This window comes from Phodopus roborovskii, unplaced genomic scaffold, assembly GCF_943737965.1.
Source record: "Phodopus roborovskii unplaced genomic scaffold, PHOROB, whole genome shotgun sequence".
Classification (NCBI taxonomy): domain Eukaryota; kingdom Metazoa; phylum Chordata; class Mammalia; order Rodentia; family Cricetidae; genus Phodopus; species Phodopus roborovskii.
The window spans coordinates 4829999-4856065 of NW_026126418.1; the positions used below are offsets into that span (position 1 = coordinate 4829999).

The following is a 26067-nucleotide window of genomic DNA, read 5'->3' on the forward strand; positions in this document are numbered from 1 at the left end:
ATATGGTTTTTGATCATTATTTTTGTATTAGGTTCCTTTGGTTTCATCCACAAGTGAGGGGTATACTACGTCTCAACCCTTGTACCAGCCTTCTCATGCTACAGAGCAGAGGCCACAAAAGGAGCCAATTGACCAGATTCAGGCAAGTCCTGTTACCAAGCATGAATTGGCATGGTGCTTTAACTATAAATGCAGTTATTGCTTTGAGTCTTCTTTTACTTTCATTAAACCTGTAATTTTAACATGTAAGCATTTTGATTAAGTTTGCCACTAAAGAATGTTTGCTTACTCATTTTCTATGTAGGCAACAATGTCTTTAAGTACAGACCAGACTACAGCATCATCATCCCTTCCTGCTGCATCTCAGCCTCAAGTGTTCCAAGCTGGGACAAGTAAACCTTTGCATAGCAGTGGAATCAATGTGAATGCGGCTCCATTCCAGTCCATGCAAACGGTGAGCAATTAACACTGTTTAGTGTGCTGTGAATCATGCTAATTTGAGCTGGCCTGGACCTTGTATCTACTGTTGTATCTGTTACATTTCCTGACCACTAGGCTCTGATAGACTTCTCAGTGATGAATTTGAGCCTTGTGAGTCATTCATAATTTTATTTTTTTTTTAGCATAAAAGATTTAACACAGTTTAAACAAAACAAAAAGGCCAGAGAGGTGTTTTGGGTGGTAAGGTCCTTGCTGCCACGCCTTCTATTCTAAATTTAACCCCTGGAACTCACATGGTAGAATAAGACATCTGTGTTCTGCAGGTTATCTCTAGCCTTCACATATGTAGTCCATATACATCAACAAACACTGACTCTAAAGAACAACAAAAGGAGTGTTGTGTGTTTGTGAAGTTACAGCCTCTATACTTAACGACATTTTGTTGCTCTTTTAGTTTAATCTTTTTTTATTGGGATGTTTGAAAGTAAATTTAAATGTTATACTTCATTGATTCACCAGTAATTTTTAAATTATGTGATTACTAGAAAAAGTACTATAATCTGCAATACAGTTGAATTAGTGCTCGACAGAATTCCTGAAGAATTTTAAAATTTTTATTAATATATTAAAAAAATAAATTGAGGTAAGAAATGATACCTCATCAAAAAATTGGTATATAAGAGCTTATTTGTATATTTTGAAGTTTCATGTGGTTTTTAAATGAACATTTGAAGGAAAGCCAATACTAAGGTATTCCATCTCTAAAGCATGATAAAGGCATGAACCAATCAATGGTTTACTTGATTTGCTACAGGTGTTCAATATGAATGCCCCAGTTCCTCCTGTCAATGAACCAGAAACTTTGAAACAGCAGAATCAGTACCAGGCCAGTTATAACCAGAGTTTTCCCAGTCAGCCTCACCAAGTGGAACAAACAGAGCTTCAACAAGATCAACTGCAAACAGGTAAGAAGGCCAGGGCCACTTCATTTTGTTTTGTTTTGTTGTTGTTGTTTCAAGACAGGGTTTCTCTGTGTAGCCTTGGCTGTCTTGGAGCTCACTCTGATAATCAAGCTGGCTTCAAACTCATAGAGATCTGCTTGCCTCTGCCTCTGATCAAAGGTGTGCTCTGCCGACTTTCTTGCCGGTCTTTTAAAATATTTTTTTTTTATTTTTTGCAATTATAATCTCAAAATACAAAATGAGACAACAGCATCTTTTTTCCTGATTTCTTTAAAACCTTTCAAGTATTCCCCCTTTCAAATTTATTGCCAATTTTTCTCCTAATTATTGTTATATGTTTCTGTATTCCTAAATACATACTACAACCTGTTCAGTCTGTATGTTTTCAGGGCTGACTATTTGGTATTGGATGATCAATCGCTCTGCTCTTTGCTAAGGAATACTATTTCTCTTAGGATTGAGGCCTCATGAGTTTTCTCCCATTTGCTTTATAATGTCTATTGGTATCATCCTCACATAGGTCACATTTAGGCATTGATGTTGGTAAGACTTCTTGCGTGTAGCTTATGATGTTTCTAGAAGACAGAATCTTAAAGTAAATTTGGGCTCTTAACAGGCCTACCTCCCCTCCATCAGTGATCCTGGACCTTACGTGCAGCAGAGTTGAATTGCAGATGAATCAGTTGAGACTAGGTCCCTACAGATCTGCAGTTTGATTAGTGTGGTTCTGTTTTTTTGTTGTTGTTGTTTGTTATTTTGACAGGGTTTCTCTGTGTAACAGTCTTGGCTTTACTGGGACTTGCTTTGGAGACCAAGTTGGCCTTGAACTAAATAAAAGACCTGCCAGCCTCTTGCTTCCCAAGTGCTGGTATTAAATTTGTGTGCCACCACTGCCTGGCTGGTGTGGTTTTCTTTAATAATCTCCATTGGAAAGAGATGTTTTCTTGCTAAGGAGGAAGACTACATTTGCCTGGCTAGACACTGGGAACAGGGTGTAGTTTTTAATTACTGTATTTTTGTATTTGTTACATTGTGCATGTGTGAGAGATATGTGTTGGATGTGTGTGCCACAGCATGTGTTTGAAGCTCAAGGGACACTTCTATGGAATCCGGTTTCCTCCTTCACCTTAATTTGGGTCTTAGGAATTAAATTCAATATGTCATGCTTCTGCACCAAGTTACTTTACCTGCTCATCTATCTCATACGTTTGATAGTATTAGGGCAGTATTAGGCCACATGAAGACCAGGATACACAATTGTAACATATATGCAAAGAGCCTAAGTCAGTTCAATGCAGGCTCCTTTGGTTCATGTGGATCCCTGTGAGCCCAGGTTGGTTGGTGTGTGAAATTTTTTTTTTGCCCCCTGTGTAGCTCTGGCTGGCCTGGAACTCATTCTGCAGACTAGGTAAACACACAAAAATGGGCCTGCCTCCAAATTCTGTGGATTTTCTTGTGGGTCTCTTGACTGCATTCTTTCCTACTGAACTACTTAGTGTTTGGGTTGTAGGTCTGCATCTGTTTTGTCAGTTGCTGGGTGAAGGCCCTCTGATGACAGTTGGGCTAGGCACCAGTCTATGAGTATAGCATAATATCATTTTACATGACTAGTTGTTTTGCCTGCATGTTTGTGCACCATGTACTTTCCTGGTTCCTGGAGGAGGCCAGAAGAGGGCTTTGGATTCTTGGAGTCACAATTGGTTGTTAGCCTCCATCTCTTTATGGGTGCTGGCAGTTGACTTTGGTTCCTTGAAAGAACAGTCAGTGCTCTTAACTGCCGAGCCATTTGGAGACCCATAATAAAACTCTTAATGATAAAACATTCTTTGATAGATGGGCAGTGATAGCACACATCTTAGCACAGTCAGCTCTCTGTGAGATCAAGGCCAGTTTGGTCTGCAGAGTGAGTTCTAGGACAGCTAACACTATAACACAGAGAAACACTGTCTTTGGTTTTTTGATACCGGATTTCTGGTGTAGCTTTGTACACCAGGCTGGTCTCAAGCTCACAGAGATCTGTCTGCCTTTGCCTCCTAAGTGCTGAGATTAAAGTAGTGTGTGCCACTACCATCTGGCAAAATCCTGAATTGACAAAGGGGTGTGGTGGTATGTGGTTTGATGGTAGGTGTGATGCTGCATACTTGTAATCCAGTCCTTGAGACACTGAGGCAGAAGAGTGTGAGATGGAGGACAGTTTAGGCTATGTAGTGAGAGTTGTCGTGAGACAATAGCAAAAATATGATTTGAAAATTCATTATTTTGCATATTAGTGAACCCTCTCGATAGTAATTGTAATTTGTATTTGGTATTTCCTTAATTTTTATGTCGAATATAATCAAGGATAATCTGTATAGACAGATTATATCATGAATAATGTATAGTGCAGCGAAGTAGCTTGAAAGGAACCCTAACCCTTTAATTTTTCTCTGCATAGGCATTTTGTGGCTTTTTTCATGGCAGAGAAAAGGAATTTCTTGGAGTGGGTGAGGGGATACATAAATTAAATTTCCAGGAATTAGTGATGTTGCAGGTATTGGTCATTATTCCTAGTTTGGGGGCCAGTTTTGGTTCTATTGTTTTCCTCAACTTCCAAAGGTACTTAGGAATTTTTTCTCCTCTTGTGAATTACATACACTCATATAATAATCAGGTAATATACATTTAATGTTTGACTTGTCTCTTCAATGTGGAGGTGTGTGAGAAGGGGTGGGTGGATATGAAGTAATATTAGCCTTTTTAGGACCAGCCCTTCCAGTAAGGGTTAATACCAGTATGAGTACCATTTAGCTAAGTCAGCTCTTCTTGTCAATTTACATAAGCACCAAAGGATCTAAGTTGAAAATCTAATGTTTCAGTTACAAAATTGATGACATATAGCCACTTAACTAAGTATGGTTTGTGTGTTTCACTGAGTGCCAAGGGAAATAAGCTTATTAAGTAGCTTTATTTTATATATATATATAGTCTTTTATCATTAATTTTTTGAATTATAGAGTCTACTTCTGCCAAACGGTCAGTTACTTTCAGAAGGTGTTGCTAATATAGAGCCTTTGCAGTTGTATGTGTGGAAGAATGGTATTGTGAGCTCTGGTTTCCAAGGTCTAGAATTACTATTGGGGAAATGGCCCTTTTTAGCTTAATTTTACAGGTGGGTAGGGGAGAAATAGGGTGTTTTTAGTGTTAGTTTTTTATTAATAGGACATTTATTTGAATAATTGAACTTTGAGAATACAATAGAATATTTTGTATAATTCATAAAGTTTATGGGAGAAAGAACGTAATGAACTCTGTGTTTCTGTATGTGTATTTTCCTCTAACAGTGGTTGGCACTTACCATGGTTCTCAGGACCAGACCCATCAAGTGCCTGGTAACCACCAGCAGCCCCCCCAGCAGAACACTGGGTTTCCACGTAGCAGTCAGCCTTATTACAACAGTCGTGGTGTGTCCCGAGGAGGGTCTCGAGGTGCCAGAGGCTTGATGAATGGATACAGGGGCCCTGCCAACGGATTTAGAGGTAAACTTCTGATTACTTTGTGTAATTTCAGGTCCTTAATTTGTAAAATAAGTAGAGAGAGACATGTCTCATGATTTCTGGGAGAGTTGCCTCTCTCTATTAGTTCCTTAATGTATAATTTAAACATTTGAATTGTTATATGTGTGTGGCCTCAAACTGAGATCCTCCTACTTTAGTCTCTTGAGTGTTGGGATAAAAGGCAAGTTGACCAGTTTATGAGAGAGAAAACATTTGAGTTTTTACACAGGTGTTTGTTTATAGATTTGTCTGCATTACCAGTTTATTTAGGTGTGTGTTCATTCCTAGGTGGACAAAACAGGTGGTGCTTGGATATTAATAAGCAGATGGGATCAAGACAGGGAATTCAAAATTACTTTAAGTAGCCTGGTTAATTTTTTTATTCTTCCCTTTAAGAAAGCAGAATCCTTGTAAGGGAAAGTAAATTATTTCTTTGTCTTAAATTGTAGGAGGATATGATGGTTACCGCCCTTCGTTCTCAAACACTCCAAACAGTGGCTATACACAGTCTCAGTTCAGTGCTCCCCGGGACTATTCCGGCTACCAGCGGGTATGTAAACGTGGAACATCTCCTAACTCAGGGTTTGGGCTTATTTTTGTGCTGTCCAACATACTTTGTTATAAAAGTGATGGCTGTGGGTTGGTTTTTTTTTTTTTTTTTTTTTTTTTAAACGCTCATTAACTACTTAATGTAGATTGCTAAAAGTGGTTTCAAAGCAACTATAATGGAAGCACAGTAAGAATAGAGTAACTTTGCTGTAATGCACTGATGTTTAGAAGGAGCTATGTATTTTGCTAGTGGTAAGCTATGAGACTAGATATAGGTATACAAAATCATTTTCCTTTTCAACACTAACTAGCTTGTCTTTTAGGATGGATATCAGCAGAATTTCAAGCGAGGCTCTGGGCAGAGTGGACCACGGGGAGCCCCACGAGGTAATATTTTGTGGTGGTGATCCTAGCTCCTATGTGGAGCTTCTGTTCTGGCCTTGGAAGAGCTGTTCATAGTCTGCATGTAGGTTATTTGTTAGGAGTGCATTTATCTTTTCCCGACTTGTTGCTAAAGATTAAATGAAATGCTCTGTTTCTAAAATTTCATCTTGAATCCAAATTTTAATTTTTGAATGACTTTCCCTGTTACTGTCTTGAAAATCAGAACATTTTCTCTGCCTCAGAAAAGTGTTTTCCAACTGGAAATTTATTTTTCAGGTCTTAAAACCTGCTAAATGTTTTTAGGAAGTACTTATTGAAACTTTTTGTAAGACATTTTTGGAACGAGATTGAACATTTATATAAATTTATTACCCTCTTTGGTTTTTGAAACATGCATATTTTAGGCTCAGAAGCCCTTTAATGGCCAGATAAGCCACAGATACACCTAGAGAACCATTTAGAAGTGATAAACTAATTGTAAATTGAATGCTTTTAAGACCAATTAGTGATCTAAATATCAAATGTATTTCTTATGTTTAAATAAAACTCCCAAAATTTTCACAACTTAATTGCATTAGAAGTTTAGTTTTTTATTTCACTTGTCTTTCAAGTAATGGAAAATAAATTCTCACATGGGCAGGAAGTTAATCTGTTGAACAATTAATTACAGACAGCATTTCATGTAATCTGAAGTTCTAAATGGTTCTCTGATTAAAGGATAAAGAATTAGGTTTCTAACATTTATTGGCTGGCCGTGACTTGTATAAAATGTATATTAAGGAGGAATTATCAAGTACTTTAACTTGAATGCTAGTGGCAATCTAGCATTATGGAAGTACTTAAAAAGTTAACAGGTCATCTGGGAAATACTGACTTGAAGTATCAAAGGTATTTGCATGTGAATGGGTTGTGTTCTTCTATCCCACCTTGTAGCACATTCTATGAAAGTTGAGTTGATAGATAAAATGTTTTAGTAGCATGTAAAAAGTTATTTTACCTGTTATAAGTCAATATACAATTTTGAATGTTCTATAGTTTCTTAACAGATTAGGTAAAAAGGTCTGTTTTCATTCTGGTGCTTTTATTAATTTTGATAGTATGATGTTACTTACTATTGAAATGTAAGCTAGTGTGTACATTAGAATGTGAGCTCCATGAGAGCAGGTACCTTGTCTGTCTTCACTGCTGTATCTATTCCCAACGCCTCATGACAGTGCCTGGCACATAGTAGGCACTCAATAAATACTTGTTGAATGAATGAATGAATGAGTACTGGTGGAATACTCCATTAGCTCAACTCTTCTTTTAGCTAGATAACATGAGCAAATTTGCGAATGACAACTCCCAGGACAGGTGAAACTTGAACGCTGAAGAATTGGCCTCTTAGGCCTAATAATGTGCTGACAAGCTGCCCACATGCTTCTTGACTTCAGATGAAAGTCTGCTTGAAGGCAAAACACATAATACTTGAAAGAAAAATCAAATGCCATTTTTGTCTTCTAGGTCGTGGAGGGCCCCCAAGACCCAACAGAGGGATGCCGCAAATGAACACTCAGCAAGTGAATTAATGTGATTCACAGGATTATGTTTAATCGCCAAAAACACACTGGCCAATGTACCATAATATGTTACCAGAAGAGTTATTATCTATTTGTTCTCCCTTTCAGGAAACTTATTGTAAAGGGACTGTTCATCCCATAAAGACAGGACTACAATTGTCAGCTTTATATTACCTGGATATGGAAGGAAACAATTTTTACTCTGCATGTTCTGTCCTAAGCGTCATCTTGAGCCTTGCACACGATACTCAGATTCCTCACCCTTGCTTAGGAGTAAAACATTATATACTCATGGGGTGATAATATCTCCACAGTTATTTGAAGTGGCTTGAAAAACAAACAGCAAGTTTGACTTTTTGATATTTGATAAAATCTACAATCAGCCCTAGAGTTATTCAGTGGTAATTGACAAAGCATTTTCCTTGAAAGGAAGATGGAAGGAGTAGATTGTGGTTTGGGAAAACCAACTGCATTTCACAGCTTTTTCCCGTTAAATTGGAGCACCGACTGATTAGAAGCATACCAAATTATGCATGGTTCCTTAATCACACAAGTGAGGCTGACTACCAGCCTTGACATAGTACTAGTCATCTGGCCAAATGACTGTGATTAAAAACACATGTAAATTGCTTTTTAGTAGCAAATATGGTATAAGACAAAGCCAAATGCAAATTAGGCTTTGATTGGCTTTTCTGGAAAAATATGCAACAAATATGGGGTATAAATCTGGATGGGTTGCTTCTGTACTCAATGTGAACTATTTAGATACTTTTTGAACATTTACCAGTTTCTCTGAAACAGTGACTTACATGAGGATTGGTACTGTTTGTCATTCCTCGTGATAATGTGCATTATGGTCACTAATTCTTGGATCTTTCTGTATTGCTACCTAAATTGGTATAGGTACTGATGAAAATCTTTAATGGATGGATAATCATAACACTTTTGGTCACATGTTTTTCTCCTGCAGCCTGAAAGTTCTTAAAAGAAAAAGATATCAAATGCCTGCTGCTACCACCCCTTTAAAATGGCTATCTTTTGAAAAGCACCAGTATGTGTTTTAGATTGATTTCCCTGTTTTAGGGAAATGACAGACAGTAGTTTCAGTTCTGATGGTATAAGCAAAACAATAAAACATGTTTCTAAAAGTTGTACCTTGAAACACTGGTGTTCCACAGCTAGCAGCTAAAGTGAGTCACCACATGCATTGTTAGTGTCACAGACATTGTGGTTATGTCTAGCAGCTGTTTGTGAAGGACTTCTACTTATCTTTTTGTCTGATTTAATCTTAATTGAATTTTCCTTTTGTTGTGGAGACATTTATGTTGAAAGTGTTGATTCTTTGCCTTAGATGCATAGGGAGAGTATGCAGTTTGATGGAGATGGAAAGTTTAGCAGTGTTTAGCCATGTATGTTCTGTGTTGGAATTTGTGCTAGCAGTTTGAGCACTAGTTCTGTGTGCCTATGAACTTAATGCTGCTTGTTGTCCCATTCCATTTTCTTTTATGAAGAATTAATTCCTTACATTTCGCAAAGGCTACTAAGTTAATGTTTTCTGTACAGAAAATTAATTTTACTTTTAGCCTTTAGCACACTATTTTTTTTCCAAGCAGGTAATCAGCTACTCAAACGAAACAAAATTATTCTCATCATTAGACAACTGGAGTTTTTGCTGGTTTTGTTGCCTACTAAAAATGGTTAGGCTGTTGAACATTCCACATTCAAAAGTTTTGTAGGGTGGTGGATAATGGGGAAGCTTCAATGTTTATTTTAAAATAAATAATAAAATAAGTTCTCGACTTTTCTCATGTGTGGTTGTGGTACATCATATTGGAAGGGTTATCTGTTTACTTTTGCCAAGAGTATTTTGTCAGCACCTCCCCTTGTGTGCTTTAAATGACATCAGCCTGGGATGTACCACAACCATATGTTAAAAAAAATTAGTGGGATGCATATAATATTTGTGGTCTATTGGATATTCTGTACTACAGAGAAGTAAATTTGCTATATATGTAGAAAATAATTTCATGATATTTTGAAATCAATATCAAAGTAAAAAGTTTTATAGTATTGAATTTGAGTTCTGAGGTGAATGTGGAGAATGTGTTCTGGTTCAGGCTTCTACATGTAGTGTAGGGCAGAATGTGTACAGCATGTAGTTTGGGTAGTTTGCTTAATTCCTTTCAAGAATAGTATATAATTAGGTATTATTTTACCATTACATGTGTAATATGTAAAACTTTTTTTAATGCTTCAATTCAGACTCTTTTTGTTTCTTAAGGAATGCCTCACTTGACAGAACTACTAAAGTAGTTGCATTAAGACCTGACTTTGATACTCAGTATCTTATTTATGTAAGGTGCAATTACTTGTGTAGATGCAGAAGATCTATTATTCAAATACGTATTTTAGCAGAGTACAGGCAAATATGAAAGATCTTGTACATGCACATACATACACATACATACATGTGGGTGTATGTGTATATATATGTATGTATATATACACATACACACGTATATATATATATATCATATATCATGCATAATGAAAAGCCCCCCCCCCAAAAAAAAAATTAGGGCTATTTTATTACCAGTCCCTAAATATTCCTACAAAAAAGAAAAGTTTTTCTCTCTTTTGGTCGTTATTATCTTGATGTTAAAACACATGACCTTCCAAAGACTGTAGTAAATTAATTCTATAGCTCTTTTGTCTCTAAATACATGTACACATATATGTACTCATACAATGCTATTGTATACACTACAAGGAGACATGAGAATGTATGCTTACTCTCAGGTTCATTCACTAAGGTGCTTAGCTGACAACCATTTTATAAGTGCAGAATACAGTTGAACAGCTTTGTATGTGTGCTAGGCAATTTGTATTTGTTATAGTTTCAGTGGTACATCTAAGGGAAGTTGGTATAGATATGACTGAATTCATGCCCTTTTGTAAATCTTTATTCCACTTAAGTTCTTAAGTTTTGTTGAGTATAAGTTCTATTTCAATTAGTCCTGCCCTTGAGCTAGTCCCCTTCATGGGGTTAATGGAATAGAAATCTAGGAAAATTAAATCAGGCTTTTCCTTTACTATTTTGAATTTATAAAACATCCTGGAAAAGACCAGAGTGTTTTAAAATTCATTAAATTACATGACAACTTGATTGCGCATGCTCCTTGAGCAAAGCCTGAGTTCCATACATCCTAAGGAAAACTCCTTTAATGCTCCTTGTGAGAGAAGAAAAAACTGGAATCTGGTACTTTTCAGAAAAAGGCTTAGATGGCTGTGTGTATTCAATCTTGATATTAGAAGTACTCTACATTAATAAGCTGTTTTGCATATTACCCAGTTTTCTGCAGCATCCTTGGTCATCCTATTAACATTGAACTATTTTTAGGGAGACAACCTGAACTTTACTAGCATATTTGGGTATCCTTTGTCAGATATATGGCCAGTGTTAACCATTCAATGGTGACAAAAGCCAGTTTGGGCACTGATGGAGTGGGCCAAATATATGGTAAGTGGCATGAGTCAACTGTGGTTCATGGTAAATACGTGACCTAGTCAGTGTGATCAGGAGAGACTTCATTCGAAGAGGTAAATGAACTAAGACATATGGACGAGGAATGGTAAACTGGACAAAAGAGAAGAGAAGCAAAGAGGCCCACACTTCAGTGACTGCTGTTTGGTGTTAGCAAGATCTGGCTGGGGTAACTAGGAAGGACAGTTTCCTTCCGCGTTTAGTTTTGCCTCAACATTTGGAAGCTATTGAAGATTTTAAAATGGCTTATGTATTGTTTGGGGCCGGAGTAGCGGGCCATCCAATAAAACTGCCATTTAAAAGATCCTCACTGTAGTGTTGAGAACAAAAGTCTGTAGGTCTGTGCAATCTAGAAGATACATTTCATTCTCTGCAGCAAAAATAAATAGAATTTTTTTTTAAAAATGGGGCCTAAGATGGCAGTGGTGAAAGGATATCAGACTGGGAGTCTTGAGTATCCTTCGTTAGTGGGCTTCGTTTATGCTTATGAAGGTGACCTAAATCCATTTCCACAGTTGCATGTCAGCAGTTCTGTTGCTCTGTAGAAATGCTTTAAGTCCCAAGCTCCTCAAACTTAAAACTCATACTAAAGTACTTGATAACTAGGCCAGTGAGATGGCTCAGCAGGTAAGGACTCTTGTAGCCAAGCCTGACCAGAGTTTTGATTCCTTGCACCGGCGTGGTTGGAGAGAATCGTCTTCAAAAAATTACCAGGTGTGTAGTGCCATGCCCGTATCCATCCTTTCAATAAATATAGTAAAAGATTTTTGGTTGTCAAGTACTCCATACCAACTGTTTTTGGTTCAACAACTTTAGCTTTGTCATCTAGCACTGTGGCCACTATTCCCCTCTCCTTTACATTCTAGACCAGAACCATACAATATTCTATGGCAGTTTTCCCCTTTGACATGGTGTCACAGATTCTCTAGTGGCTAGAAGTCAAGCACATTTGTCCCTCAAATTACATTGCGCGCGCCCCTACCCCACAATGAAAGTCCTGTAACATCCACTTGCTCACTTTTTAAGTTGTTCATTTTCAAAGGTCATTTCAAGATTTTGGACATTGCTTGTGTCAAGCTTACAGTATTTATTCAGTTCTGGTAGTTTTAAGCTAGGGTCATTTGATTATTACCAACAGGTGGTTATTACTTGGCTTTTAAAGTTAAGAGAATTGGGGGAAAGGGATTAGTTTCAGACACCAGGGCTTGTGTGGAAGAGTGGGATACATCTAGTTAACATATCCCGTGCCCCCAAAGAAGGCTGAAATACATAAGGGTAATCTTTGTTGATGTGTTTGGGCGAGCTTCCAGCAGGACTGTAAGGAAAATAAATAGCGTAAATGCTCGATGGGTTTTCGGAACACCTCGCGTGATACGGACCTAAGAAGAACCTGCGAAATACAGTGCTCACAGTCGTGGTCGTTTACAGATACACAGACACCACCATTTTACCCCCCCCCCCCACCCAAGATTGCTTCTGGTTGGAAGGTCCAATGAGATGAATAAAGCAGCTACTGGCCTAGTGTCACGTCGGGGGATCGATAAGACAGCACCCATGCTTGGGGCATTTGTTGCCTCGTGCGCCCAGTGCACAGAGGCCCTCTTTAAAATTGGTGCACCAGATGAGTTCGTATACCTGTGGCCAGCACCAGTGGAGCGCTCGTATATATATATATCCAAACAATTCTTTCTGCCCGCCAAACCAGGCTGTTAGGTTAGGTCCAAATAGCGCACACAATGATTGCGATGGCGGCCAGAAGCTAGCGCGCAGCCGCAGTAGTTATATGCGTTTTGGCGCTTACATCATTCCGCGTCATCACCAAGCGTCGAAGCAAGGGAAGGTCCCATCGCGTTAGTTGGTTGTAGTATCCACCCACTTTTTAAGCGCATGCGCACGTGCTGGCGGCAGACTAAGTCTGTACACGTGCTGACCGCTTCAAGTGTACTCAGCTGGCTGGGGACGTCTCTGCAAAAGCGTAGGTATCCGGAGCAGTTGGGATCGGGTGGACTCCGGACGCAGGTACTCTGTGGAAAGGCTGGGTCGGATGACGAGGTCCTTTCTGGGCCTCCGGGACGACAGCCCCAGTCCGGGCTAATTCCTGGATTTTAGGACTGCCTCTCTTTTGGACACCCAGGCCCAGCAAACGGACTCTCCCGGTCCCGGATAAGCAGACACTCTCGGGGCTGGTTTCCTAAGCGCTTTCGGGGGGTGCGTGGCTCCTTCCCACACGCAGGGATCTCTCTAACTGGGAAAGTTCAGAGTGTGGGGGATGTCAAAACCGCTTTCTGAGACGCTCGCTCAGTTCCTGGTAGCAGTGGTAGGCTTTGAACTAAGGCGGGTTAATCCCGAATCTTCGACTCCTAAGCACTGTGGCATGCCCATTGGTTTATACTCTATCCAGCTGAGTCTCATTTGACAGTGCACCTCGTTATTCTTGCCTGGCACAAGGTTCTTGTTATGTGTATTGGAATGAATACAGCAGCGATTCATCTTGCCCAGTGGTTCTCAACCTTCCTAATGCTGTAATCCTTTAACACAGTCCTCAGGTTGTGATGCCTATTAGCCATAAAATTATTTTCATTGCCACTTAATAACTGTAATTTTGCTACTGTTATGAATCGTAATATATGATATTTCTGATGCTCTTAGTCGACTGCTGTGAAAAGGTCGTTTAACCTTGAGAGGGTCGCGACCTACAGGTTGAGAATCGATATTCTAGCTGGTCCGTGGTGACCCATGCCTTTTATTCCAGGCTGAGAGGTAGATCTCTGAGCCCACCTGGTCTACAGAGTGAGTTCCAGGACTACATAATGAAACTCTGTCTCAAAAAATTAAAAAACAAAACATTAAAAAAAAGTCTAGCAACAAAAAAGAAAGAAAACAATTCATCGTGTTTTCTATTCCTACTCTAGCTATTAACTTCTACATCTAATTTGGCTCTGTGTAGTTTTACCTCATTTCTTTTTAAAACACTTTTAGAATTAAAGTATGTAGTCTAGGGCCTTACCTGGTAATGGTAAAGTCCTGGTAAAGGGTTCCCCTACAAGAACAAATGCTAGACTCCTAAAATTAGGTACCCATTATGTGTCTGGCAACATAGAGCTTACAAACTGAGCTGATAGGAAAAGGAAGGGCTCAGGTGAATAAAGTGTGAAGCCAACGCTGTTGCCTTGGCGAACTTGGTTTCTTTCTACTGCCTTGCCCTTTTGAACAGGAGACATTTATTGTGGTAGTGCTTTATTTTAAGGCCTGCTAAAGCCATGTTTAGGGAAGGAGGTTGTATTCATAATGAATCGCATGCCGCCACTTCGATACTGTATGATTGAAGCTGATTTTTGTTGATGTATTTGTTCTAGGTAATCAGGTAGCTTGCTTTATTTATTTATTTATTTATTTATTTATTTATTTATTTATTTATTTGAGGATGATGGAGGGCTTTCCACAGCTAGACAAACTACCACTCCTACCATGCACTCATATGGTGGCTCATATGGTACATTTTGAAGTTGCTTGTATAGAACTTTTAGTGTGGCTTCTCACCCAAGGAAATACATTATATCATAGAAATATGTTTTTTCTCATTTTATAAGGAACATGGGAATTTTAATTTTGTTGTTTCTGTGTAGCCTCAGGCTGTCCTAAAACTCACTCTGTATACTGGGCTAGCCTTGAACTCACAGAGATAGGGGGTTTGGTTTAGTCTTTTGTTTGTTTGCTTTTTTGAGACAGGGTTTCTCTGTGTAGCCCTGGCTGTCCTGGAACTCTGTAGACCAGGCTGGCCTCAAACTCAGAGATCTGCCTGCCTCTGCCTCCCAAGTGCTGGGATTAAAATTGTGCTCCACCACCACCTGTCGATCTTTCCTTTTACAAAGTGTGTTCTGGGCATCAAATTCAGGTCATGAGGTTTGGCAACAAGCACCTTTCCCTGCTGAGCCATTTTCACACACACATTTTGAGACAGGGATTCTCTGTATTGTTTTGGAACCTGTCCTAGAACTAGCTTTATAGACCAGGCTGGCCTTGAACTCACAGAGATCCACCTGCCTCTGCCTCCTGAGTGCTGGGACTAAAGGCAGCCCCAGCGCCCAGCTAATGATTTTTTTTTTTTAAAAATACATCCCAACCAAGTTTCCCCTCTCTCCCTCTCTTCCCAGTTTCTCCTCAGTATTTCCACCCCTTCCCCCATCCTCTCCTCCTCTACTGTTTCTCTTCAAATACAGTTGGGCATCCTATGGATATCAGACAGCCATGGTATATCAAGTTGCTGTGAGACTAGGCAGTTCTTCTATTAAGGCTGCATGAGGCAATCCGGTAGGAGGAATAAGTCCTAAAAGTAGGTAACAGAGTCAGAGCCAGTCCCTGCTCTCATTATTAGGAGTCCCACAAGAAGACCAAGGTACACAATTGTAACATATATGCAAAGGGCCTAGGTCAGTCCAGTGCAGGCTCCCTGGTTGGTGATTCAGTCTCTGTGAACAGTTATGAGCGCAGGTTAGTTGGTTGTGTGTTTTCTTGTGATGTTCTTGACACTACGGAGTCCTAAAATCCTTTTTCCCCCCTTTTTCACACAATTCTCTGAGCTCTGCCTAGTGTTTGGCTGTGCATCTGTGCCTTAGTTTCCATCAGTAGTTGGGCGAAGCCTCTCTGATGACAGTTGGGCTAGACGCCAGTCAGTTCTGGCTAGTCCACAAATGTGAATTTTTAAAGAAACCAAAGCATAAAGGACAAAACGTCAAAATAAAAATCACTATTTAGAAATTACTTTATATTTTGGGCTCTTTTCCTCTAGCTTTTTTGTTTCCAGTGGTTGTGTGTGTCCCGTCCCCCTCCCTCCATGTATCAAAATGTTATTTATAGGACTGGGAATGCTGCTCAGATGATAGAATGCTTGCTTTCCTAGCATATATGAGGCCCTAGGTTTGATTCCCAGCATAGCATAAAATCTTGTGTGGTGATGTACATCTGTGCTTTGAGCAGTTACCTGTAATCTTAGTACTTGGGAAGTAGAGGCAGGAGGATTGGAAATTTAGACATGTCTTGGGTTATATATTGAGTTTAAGATAAGCCTCAGATACATCACACTGTTAAAAACCAAAACCCAATAGAATAAAATAGTATATCATACTTTATCTTGCTACTCTTTTGGGTCTATAGAGATACCATTCTTGGTTTTATTTATTTATTTATTTTAGCATGTAGCCTGATTCTCTCTTTTTTTCTTTCTTTCTTGTTTGTTTGTTTGTTTTGAGGCTGGGTCTGTCTATGTAGCCCTGGCTGTCCTGGAACTCACTATGTAAACAGAGCTTGCCTCCAGCTCTGTTTTTCTTAAACTTTTTGATGATATAAAATACACTTCTCTGCTGACCTTCCATGTTTAAGAACACTTTGTCTCTCAAGCTTTAGTGTCCTGATTATAAAACTGAGGTTGATGTCTTCCCTAGGGAGCTGTTTGAAGATTAAGATTGTAATTAAGATTACAAACATGTCTAGCGCAACCCCCACAGAAGGCAGCTAGCTGGTGCCACTTACTCGGATGTGGCATTTACTTCACCTGCACCTCCTTTCTTTCTGTTTTAGTGACGGTCTTTCACCATGAACCGGAAGAAGGTGGATAACCGAATTCGGATTCTCATTGAGAATGGCGTAGCGGAGCGGCAGAGATCTCTTTTTGTTGTAGTTGGGGATCGAAGCAAAGATCAGGTAAGACCTGGTAAATGCTTTATGTCCCGTCCCGAAGGTGACCTAGGCCAGTTGAGGTTTCAGTATGCAGTGACATTAGGACCCGTTGGATGGTAAAGTGCCTCGTGGGAACATTTGGGCAGTATTTGGAAATGGTAAGTTTTTATATTTAGATTTATGAACAGATGAGCCAGTATGTTTAGAATACTCAAATGACGGTTTGACCTCAAGGTTAAGCATATGTGGCCTAGCTTTGGGTCCCTGTCTGGTTATTTCTTGCCTTATGACGTTGGGTGCTTTCCTTGGCAGTTAGTTTCTGTTTCAAATGAGGTCTTGGGTCTTGCAGTCCCTATGGTGTCTTTGACACTGAGGGTCTGTGAGCTTTCTTTCTTGGCAGGTGGTTATTCTTCATCATATGTTGTCCAAAGCAACTGTGAAGGCACGGCCCTCTGTCCTGTGGTGTTATAAGAAAGAGCTGGGGTTTAGCAGGTAAGTTTGGCCTTTGGATGTCACACCCGCCTTTCAATTCCTGCTTTTTAATTAAATGCCAGGAGAAAATCCCTTGACAAAGCTGAGAATTACTTCTGTTGTTTAGGCCAGTATTTGCCCTTAACACAGAAGCCTTTGATCTTCCCAGCCACCCCTTTCCTGTCTGGCTTCTGCTTCAAGATCATGATATCACTGTCCTCATAGACATTCCTAGAGATTTAATGCCTAAGGTAACAACACTTCTCCCTTTCTGCTCTTCAGAGAGCTTCTTACACCAGTTCACGGTTTATTAGGTAGTTGGTGGTTTTTACCACCCCCACCCTCTTTTGGGATGCTGGGTATTGACCAAGGGACTTCATGCATGCTTGGTAAGTGTTTTACCACTGAGTTACATATCCATACTCCTCTGGTCTTCTGAGACTGTAATGGTTAAGAGTTCTGGTGGTAGGACTGGAAAGATCCATTCGTTGGTTAGGAGTTCTTGCTGTGCAATCATGAAGACTATAGTTCAGATCCCAGCAGCCACACCATAAGCCAGGCTTCATGCAGATGCCAGCTCCAAGGAGTCCAGTGCTGTCTGAGCTCCCTCCATGCATGCCTGTGTGTATGTACTCACACAGGCACAGGTGTACACACACTCACAAATCTTTAAAGAATACTTGTAGGGAACCTCCAAACATGTGGGTAACTTGAGACTGCTTGGAAATATGAAGAATAGTTTGGTGCCTAAGGGGTTAAGTTTTCAGTTCTGCTTAGAGTTAAGTAATCTGGAACCAGAGTGTATCTGCTTCTTGTCTTGATCATCTCTGAAAATCTGTTCTGTGCTTCGTCTTGGTGAACTAGCTCGCTCTTTCTGAAACATTACATGTAATGAGTTTTATATCTAAGACCGATTTATGGAAGTCAGGCTTTCTCCCAAAATTCTTGTGGAAAGATGCCCCCAAGTGGAGCATCACATAGTGATATGCTAGTCGTGTGTGGAAATCTGGCAGTTCTCCTGTAACTCTGAAGGTGTTTGAGATGGAGTGGGCAGGACACCTAGGCAGGAGGCCCATTCTATGGTCACCTGTGAGGTGCCTTCTTTCATGGCTTCTGTGCCCACACCTGAAGTTATCACTTTCCCTAGCTACCAAGTACACACGTTCTCTTGATGGGCCTCATCTAGCTTGTTAGCACCAGATGTGCTCGGCTCTCTTCACTAGGGTCCTAACTCTGCTTCTGACTCCCTGTACTGTGGCATGTCTCCCTGCTGGGTCCTATGCTAAGACTGCCATTTCTGTCCCCTGACATCAGCTGCCGAGATCCCTTGTTTCTCCTGTATCTACCTCTTTGAAGCTTTCTCCAGCTCCTAATCAGACTTTCCTCTGTGGTCAGCAGTGTGAATTGATGGCCTTTTATTTTTCCTGTTTAGGCAATAAACTTGTTAGGGGTTTGCTCTCACTATCTTTCTAGTTTCTCTTGTTGTGTGCGTGCGTGTGTGCGTGCGTGTGTGTGTAGGTAGGTAGGTAGGTGGGTAGGTCAAAGGACAGCTTTGAGCTTTGTTGAGTTGGTTCTCTACCTTTACCTGGTTGTCAGGCTTGCTTGGCAATCACCCACTGTGCTATCTTGTCAGCCTGCAAAGGCTGTCTTAACCACAACATCCCAATGCCCCTCCACTTTCCTTCCCTCTTAAAGTGAGGAGACAGTCACTGCCACACATGCTGCTGCTCATTTCCTCTAGCTCTGCGAGTCTCAGAGGGTCACTGAGCCTCTTCTTGCCTTTTCTGTCCTGGCTTAATTGCCTTTCTTGTCATGGTACTACAGTCACCGGAAGAAGAGAATGCGGCAGCTCCAGAAGAAAATAAAGAGTGGGACCTTGAACATAAAGCAAGATGACCCCTTCGAGCTCTTTGTAGCAGCCACAAACATCCGATATTGCTACTACAATGAAACCCACAAGATCCTGGGGAATACCTTCGGCATGTGTGTCCTCCAGGTGGGTGACTTCTTCCAGCCTGGTACTTCATTGTTGATGGGGGTGGACGGTGGCTTAGGCTGCTTGCTTCCCCACTCTGAGCAGGGGAGCAGGGGTCCAGTGAGGAGAGAAGGATCACATGTAAACACCCCCACCCCTAAGCATTACTGGAAAGTGTTGGCCACTTTTAAAAAGGATACTGTGTTGCTTGCCCTTATTTAAAAATCATTTTCTGTAGCAGAAAGTAGAGTGCTGCCCCCTCCTAGGTGTTTCCTACCCACTGTGGCTGGTACAGTAAGTTCTGGGCCATTGGTGGGTGTCCTTGGAGGAGGCAGGGACACTGTGAGTGTGACGCCAGCCTGGCCTTCATTAGGTAGTCCCGTCTTAGAAAAGGAAACAAACTGCAGTCTAGCAGTGTGGGCTTGGAGTCACCTGGAATCCAGGTCCTTGCTGGAACTGAGGCTGCTAGCCTGGTTGGTCCCGATTGCACAGCCGCAGATGGACCTGCTCATCTAAGGGGTGAGGACTAAGTCACTGAAGTCCTCACCCCGTTCTGGCCCATAAGAACACATACTTTGCCTTAGCACAGCTTGGTGACATGCTCCACTGGTATTTGTTTTCTTGCCAGAAAAGTTAATCAAACATGCTTCATAGTTCAGGTGGTTGTTATACGGTATTTGACTATATTTGATGTCTGTGATACTCCTTTTATGCGTCCCCCTATCACAAAATGTCTGTGTACAAATCTATGCATTTATTCACATGGGTACTATGACCATAATTATGTAAATTTGAAAACAGTTCACAAAATCTAAGAATAGGGAAATTCTTAGGATATCCCCCCTCCCACTTCTAGTTGTGTCCAGCACAGCAGGCTTCCAGCCCACCTGGGGAGCCTGAAAGTGTTCTCACCTCAGTGGTTCTGTACCAGCCTTTACCAGTCACTGGAATATAAATTCCTTTGGGCAGTAGCGCCCCCGTGTGGTGCAGTCTAGTTTTGTCAGTTTGTCTATAAATTGTCTAGAAAAGGAAAGTAAGATGCTTCTGAAATTAGATGTGAATCCATGAAATTTGGAAGACTTGCTTCCGAATGGTTTATTAGGTTATAATACCTGATCTTCTGTACTCCAGGGATAGGCTTTCCCTGTGGTATGCTTTGTTTGATGGTGGGTAGGCGTGAGAGGTGAGGTGTTGGACTTGTGTTCTGAAGCCTTCATTTGGGCAGCCAGGAGGTGCTTTCTGTGTCACTAGCCCTCTCTGAGATCTCTGATTTCTTGTAGGATTTTGAAGCATTAACTCCGAACCTGTTGGCCAGAACTGTAGAAACAGTAGAAGGTGGTGGACTGGTGGTCATCCTGTTACGGACCATGAACTCGCTTAAGCAGCTGTACACGATGACCATGGTAAGAGTGCTTCCCGACTTAATCCGAGCTCTGTGCTTTTGCTGCACCTTCAGTGCAGTGGGTACCTTCAGTGAGTGGTCAGTCACATCATCACCAGCACTACAGGTACATCTCCACACCGGTGAAACTGACATGCAGGGCAGCCTTTTATTTGTTTTTGTTTTGTGATACAGGGTCTCACTTGACAGCCAGGACTGGTCTTGAACCCTTGATCCTCTTGCCTCCCCCCTACCTCCCAGTGCTGGAATTATAGGTGTGTTCTACCATGGACCTGGGCCTAAACTTGTGATTTGTGTCTCATGTAGAGGGAATGTGTGCAGATTTCCTCAGTGGCACTCACTTCTTTTGAGGGAAAGCAAAAGCTAGTTCTGCTTGAGTCTGGCAAGGATTTAAACTGTGGGGAGAGGTAGTGTCCCTGTGGGGCTGTCTTGCTAGGTCAGTGTCCTAAGAGCTAAGTGTAAAGTTATCTCCAGGGTCCAGTGGCTCAGGAATGATGCTGCATTTGGTCCTGGCATCCAGTGAGCTGTATTTCTGGTGAGATGGACTTCGGATTTTGAGGCTGTGTTCAGTCACTCCGTCAGCCACCATCAGTTAGTTACCAGTAAAGCCGCTCTGATACCTTCAGAGTATCATGCCTGGCACTTTTACCCCAGGGCCTTTGTGCTTATTATTCCTTCAGGAATGTGCTTCGCTTGAATAACTGCATGAGAATAACTTTTAACTCTTCATCTTCTTCCCCCCCTCCAAGTGATGGGATTACAGGTGTGGGCCCCTGGGACAGCCCACCATAACCTTTTTAAACCAGGCAGTTCATCTGTCACCCCTTTATCAGCATTGTTGCCTTAATCACTGTTTTACTGCTGTGAGGAGACACATGACCAGGGCAACTCTCATAAAAGAAAGCATTTAACCGGGGGCTTGCTCACAGTTTCAGAGGTTAGTACATGATCATGCCAGAGGTCATGCTAGCATGGTGCTAGAGAAGTAGCTGGGAGCTTACATTCTGATCCATAGGGGGTGAAGCGGGGGCTGGGCCTGGTGTGGGCCTTTGAAACCTCAAAGCCCACCCCTTGTGACATGCTTCTTCCAACACGGCCCACCTCCTAATTCCTGTCAAATAGTGCCACTGCCTGATGACTCATGTTCTTGTCAAGGTTACTGTTGCTGTGATGAAATGCCATGACCAATAGCAAGCTGGGGAGGAAAGGGTTTATTTGGCTTACACTTACATATTGCTGTTAATAGAAGGAAGTCATGTCAGGAACTGAAAATAGGACAGAAACCTGGAGGCAGCAGCTGATACAGGGGCCCTGGGGGAGTGGTGCATGCTGTCTTGCTACACTTGGCTTGTTCAAATATGTGTGAGTGAATGAATGGATGACTGTGCCCACATTAGTTTATGTATTTGTCTCATCTCTTGTACTTGCTGCCTGCTCCTCCATTCTGCTTGTCATCTCTGAAAGCCACTCCCTCCCTGACTACCTTAAGTAAGTGGGTCTCCTCATTTGTTGTCATCACACTATGCTTCTTTTGTAACACTCACTTGTTTTTGGCTGTTGGGTCATACGCTCCATGACAACAAAGTTCTTGTTAGTTTACAGCGCACACAAGATGCACATGACATGCTAGTTGGCATGTGCATTTAGCTGAGTTGTGGTGCTGGATGAACTGTGGAAAACCTCAGTGATAGGTGAGGGGCAGTGCATGGGATTGTGACTGACCTTGCCTGTGGTGCCTGATGCAGCTCAGCGGGGAGGACAACATCACACAGGTTGTTGATGTTGCCTAGGGTAGCGTTTCTTGTTGCTTTTAGAAGATTTTGTCAATGGATGTTGTCTTGCTTTCTTAGGATGTGCATTCCAGGTACAGGACGGAGGCCCATCAGGATGTGGTGGGAAGATTTAATGAGAGGTAGGTCTACAGGTCAGTTCCTACAGTTGCTGGGAATCAGGAGAAATTTTCTGTCTTGGACCCAACAAGTTTGCTCTTGTATCAGAGGGGTGTGAGACAGGTTTTCATTGTGTCGCTTCCATTAGCCTCAAACTTAAGACTCGCCTGCCTCAGCTTCCCAATGCTAGAATTACAAGTGTTCATCCAGCTAGCCGTGAGATTCTGATAGCAGCTGTTTAAACAGGTGAAACCATCTGGGAAACTGGGGCCAGGGAATTGCACTCAACCTTCCGCTGACCTGACCAGCTTAGTGGCTCTCTTCTCTTTGGCTCTTAGCTTATTCTTCTGTCTAAGGGATGGTTTGTCTGGAGCAGTGGTTCTCAGCCTTCCTAATGGCAAGACCCTTCAGTACAGCTCCTCATGTTGTGGTGACCCCAACCATAACATTATTTCTGTTACTACAGAACTCTAATTTTGTGATTTTTATGAATCATAATGTAAATATCTGGAATTTTCAGTGGTCTTAGGTGACTCCTCTGAAACGGTCATTAGATCCCCAAAGGGGTCATGACCTACTGGTTGAGAGCTGATCTGGATCACTTTCCCAGAAGGCATCTCAGCGAGCACTAGTTTTGTTTTTTGATACAGGGTTTCTCTGTAGTTTTGGAACTTGTCCTGAAACTCACTATATAGGCGAGGCTGGCTTTGAACTCACAGAGATCTCCCTGTCTCTGCTTCCTGAGTGCTGGGATTAAAGGTGTGCACCACCACCGCCAGGCTAGCACTAGTCTGGCCAGTTAAGTCTGGGAATGTTGATAATTTTCCTTTGCAAAGACTCATTTGAGTTTGTTAGAGCTTCTGAAATGTTTTACAGTAGCTAGAACAGTAGTTCTCAACCTGTGGGTCATGATCCTCATAGGAGTCACAAATCAAATATCTACATATGATTTATAACAGTAGCAAAATTACACATAGGAAGTAGCATGGTCACCTTGACACCAGGGTCAAGGAAACCCTTATGGAAGAAAGCATTTGATTGGAGGCTTCCCTCCAGTTTCAGAGGGTTAGTGAAGAACCTTCTGAGTTCTTGCTTAGACATTGCCCTCGTTCCCTGTGACCTCAGCGCAACGGCTCTCTATCCCTCAGGTTTATTCTCTCTCTGGCTTCTTGTAAGAAGTGCCTGGTTATCGACGACCAGCTCAACATCCTGCCCATCTCCTCCCACGTGGCCAGCATTGAGGCCTTACCTCCTCAGGCCCCGGTGAGTCTGGGTGAGGGGGACCGGGATCTGGTGGGTATTGGGTATAATTTCCACGTGAACTCCTAGGCTTGGGCAAACTGATTCCTCTTCTCTGATAGGATGAGAATCTCAGTCCTGCTGCTCTGGAGCTGCAGGAGTTGAAAGAGAGTTTGCAGGACACTCAGCCTGTGGGTGTTTTGGTGGACTGTTGCAAGACCCTGGACCAGGTATGTGTGTGCTTTGGAGGCTTCCCCCAACCCTGCAGCACAAGGTAAGACAGCAAGAAGGAAGACAGGAACCAGGTTAGGACATGTCAGGTCTGCAGCATCGGGGCGTTGTTGCGTTGTCTCAGATCACAAAGAAAGCCAGTCAGTGAGCAGTGGTGAGGGGAGAGATTGTATTTAAAGAGGAATTGTCTTTTTCATAGAGGATGATAGTTCTGTTCCTAAGTTTGATGATACCAAATGTTAGTATTCAGGTATCCATACTGGCCTGTCCTTGGGGTTCTGACAGGATACACCCTCAGCTGCAGCCACTGAGAGCACCACCTGTGCACATTCACTATGTTCCCTTTAAAAGGGCCCTGCCCGCCTCCCATCCTCTCTTTTTCTCCCTCTGTCTGTTTCTTTCTCTATCTCCTGCCCTCCCCCAACTCTCTCTGCCCCTCCTTCCTGTCTCCTGCTGGTCCTGTTCCTGGAGGCCAGTCTCTCCACTCCCTTTGCCCTTTTTATGATCCCTTTCCCTAATAAAAATCCCCTCTGCTTGAACCCTGTCACATGGCATCTTTCTCTCCAGCACTACTTTTCTTAAATTACAACACAAAGGGTTTTGTTGTTTTTTGTTTGTTTTTGTGGGTTTTTTTTTTTTTTTGAGACAGGGCTTCTCGGTGTGGCCCTGGCTGTCCTGGAACTCACTCTGCCTCCTGCCTGACTGGTACTAAAGTTTTTGATTATGACTTCTATAAGAGAGGGGCTTAAGGTTTCTTAAAAGTCCCATCTAGTATGAATCTAGTCTGGATTTGAATTGGATATATGCTAATAACAGTTTGAATGGAAATACCAAGCTGTGTTTCTATGCTTGCTGATGTGACTGGCTAGTTTTATTCAGTGGCTTCTGGGCCATGATGGTTTGCTAGTTAATACTGGCCAAGGCCTTCAAGCTGCTGCATGTTGGAGTTTCACCCAGCCTTGGTTAGATGAGCAGCACATGGCTCCTCCCTCCTCACAGACAATAGTTGCAGCCATACCTCCCCCCCCACTCAGGACCCAGTCCCAATAGGCTGCCTTTTCTTTTCTTTCTGGAAGCACAATTGTATCTACACTCTTTGTGTGCTTGCTAGGTTGCAGCCTCTAGGTTGCTTTAAACCTCTCCTGGGTTTAAACAATGGGATTTGAGAGAAACTCTAATACTGGAAACAACATTATCAAGTAAAAGCAGCTTACTCAGGAGGTGGAAGCTGGAAGATTGCCATGAGTTTAGGCCAGGCTGTGCTATATAGTGAAATCCTTTCTCCAAAATGGGACAGATGCTCAGTAGAGTGTAACGAGTACGGTTTTTCCTCCCGCTGCCTAGTCTTGTCCTGCCGCTGCGCCAGCCCCAAATAATACACAGAGACTCTGTATTAGATAAAATTCTGTTGGCCCGGGTACTTGTTTCTTATCCACTAGCTCTGTCTTAATTATTAGCCCATTTCTATGTATTTCCACGTGGTCTTACCAGGGAGAGGCGGCTGGCGGTTCTGCCTTCTCCAGACTCTCCATCTTGACTCCTGCTTACTACTTCCTCTTTCCTCCTTGTCTCCTAGTCCCTCCTATCTTCATTTCCCATTGGCCAACAGTGCTTTATTCATTAACCAGTATGAGAAACATATATACATAATGGCATCTCCCATCATCTCCTCTTTCCTGCCTAAATAAAAAGAAGGGTTTTTTTAACCTTAACATAGCAAAATATATAACACAACAATTATCAAATAAGAATCACAGTTAACAATATTTAGTCCATTAACATTTAGCAAGATTAAAAGAGACTATTCTATTATCTATCTTATATTTGTGAGTCTAAAGTCCTATATGTAACTTATCTTTAAGCTTAACTAAGGAAAACTATAACCATAACTGTCTTCAACTCCTTCAAAGACCACAGAAGGATAGTATATAAACTCTAGAAATGACAGAGACATCTTGCATTGTCAGTCACCTGAAGTTCTTTTGTAATCTTCCATCCTCAGCCCATAGGCCATAGTGTTTCTAGCAGACTCTTCAGCAAATCAGGAAACTTTAAACTGTCCACCTGTATTGGCAGTTTGTCAGTCACTTTTCTCTGTGTCCTGCAGATTCTCTGGCAGACTCTTCCATGAAGCAGGGACCCTGTAGCAATGTCCATCTTGAATCAGCAGTCACTTTTCTGTGGGTTCTGCATGTCCAGTTTATACAGCATA

The 26067-nt window shown here is 41.7% G+C and overlaps 2 protein-coding genes across 2 annotated transcripts in view; both read left to right on the forward strand.

Annotated features, from left to right (window-relative positions):
* The window catches only part of Caprin1 (cell cycle associated protein 1), a 32324-nt gene extending 23092 nt beyond the window's left edge, over positions 1 to 9232 (forward strand). The window contains exons 13-19 of the mRNA XM_051184103.1: positions 32 to 142; positions 305 to 454; positions 1256 to 1406; positions 4724 to 4918; positions 5386 to 5486; positions 5809 to 5872; positions 7373 to 9232. Of these exons, the coding sequence (XP_051040060.1) occupies positions 32 to 142; positions 305 to 454; positions 1256 to 1406; positions 4724 to 4918; positions 5386 to 5486; positions 5809 to 5872; positions 7373 to 7437 (837 nt within the window). The 3' untranslated portion in view covers positions 7438 to 9232. The remainder of the gene's footprint in view (positions 1 to 31; positions 143 to 304; positions 455 to 1255; positions 1407 to 4723; positions 4919 to 5385; positions 5487 to 5808; positions 5873 to 7372) is intronic.
* A 7308-nt stretch (positions 9233 to 16540) lies between these two features.
* Positions 16541 to 26067, forward strand: part of Nat10 (N-acetyltransferase 10) — a 35681-nt gene continuing 26154 nt past the window's right edge. Inside the window, exons 1-7 of the mRNA XM_051184055.1 lie at positions 16541 to 16672; positions 17049 to 17140; positions 18944 to 19115; positions 20375 to 20497; positions 22347 to 22408; positions 23534 to 23648; positions 23747 to 23854. Coding sequence (XP_051040012.1) covers positions 16565 to 16672; positions 17049 to 17140; positions 18944 to 19115; positions 20375 to 20497; positions 22347 to 22408; positions 23534 to 23648; positions 23747 to 23854 — 780 coding nt within the window. The 5' untranslated portion in view covers positions 16541 to 16564. The remainder of the gene's footprint in view (positions 16673 to 17048; positions 17141 to 18943; positions 19116 to 20374; positions 20498 to 22346; positions 22409 to 23533; positions 23649 to 23746; positions 23855 to 26067) is intronic.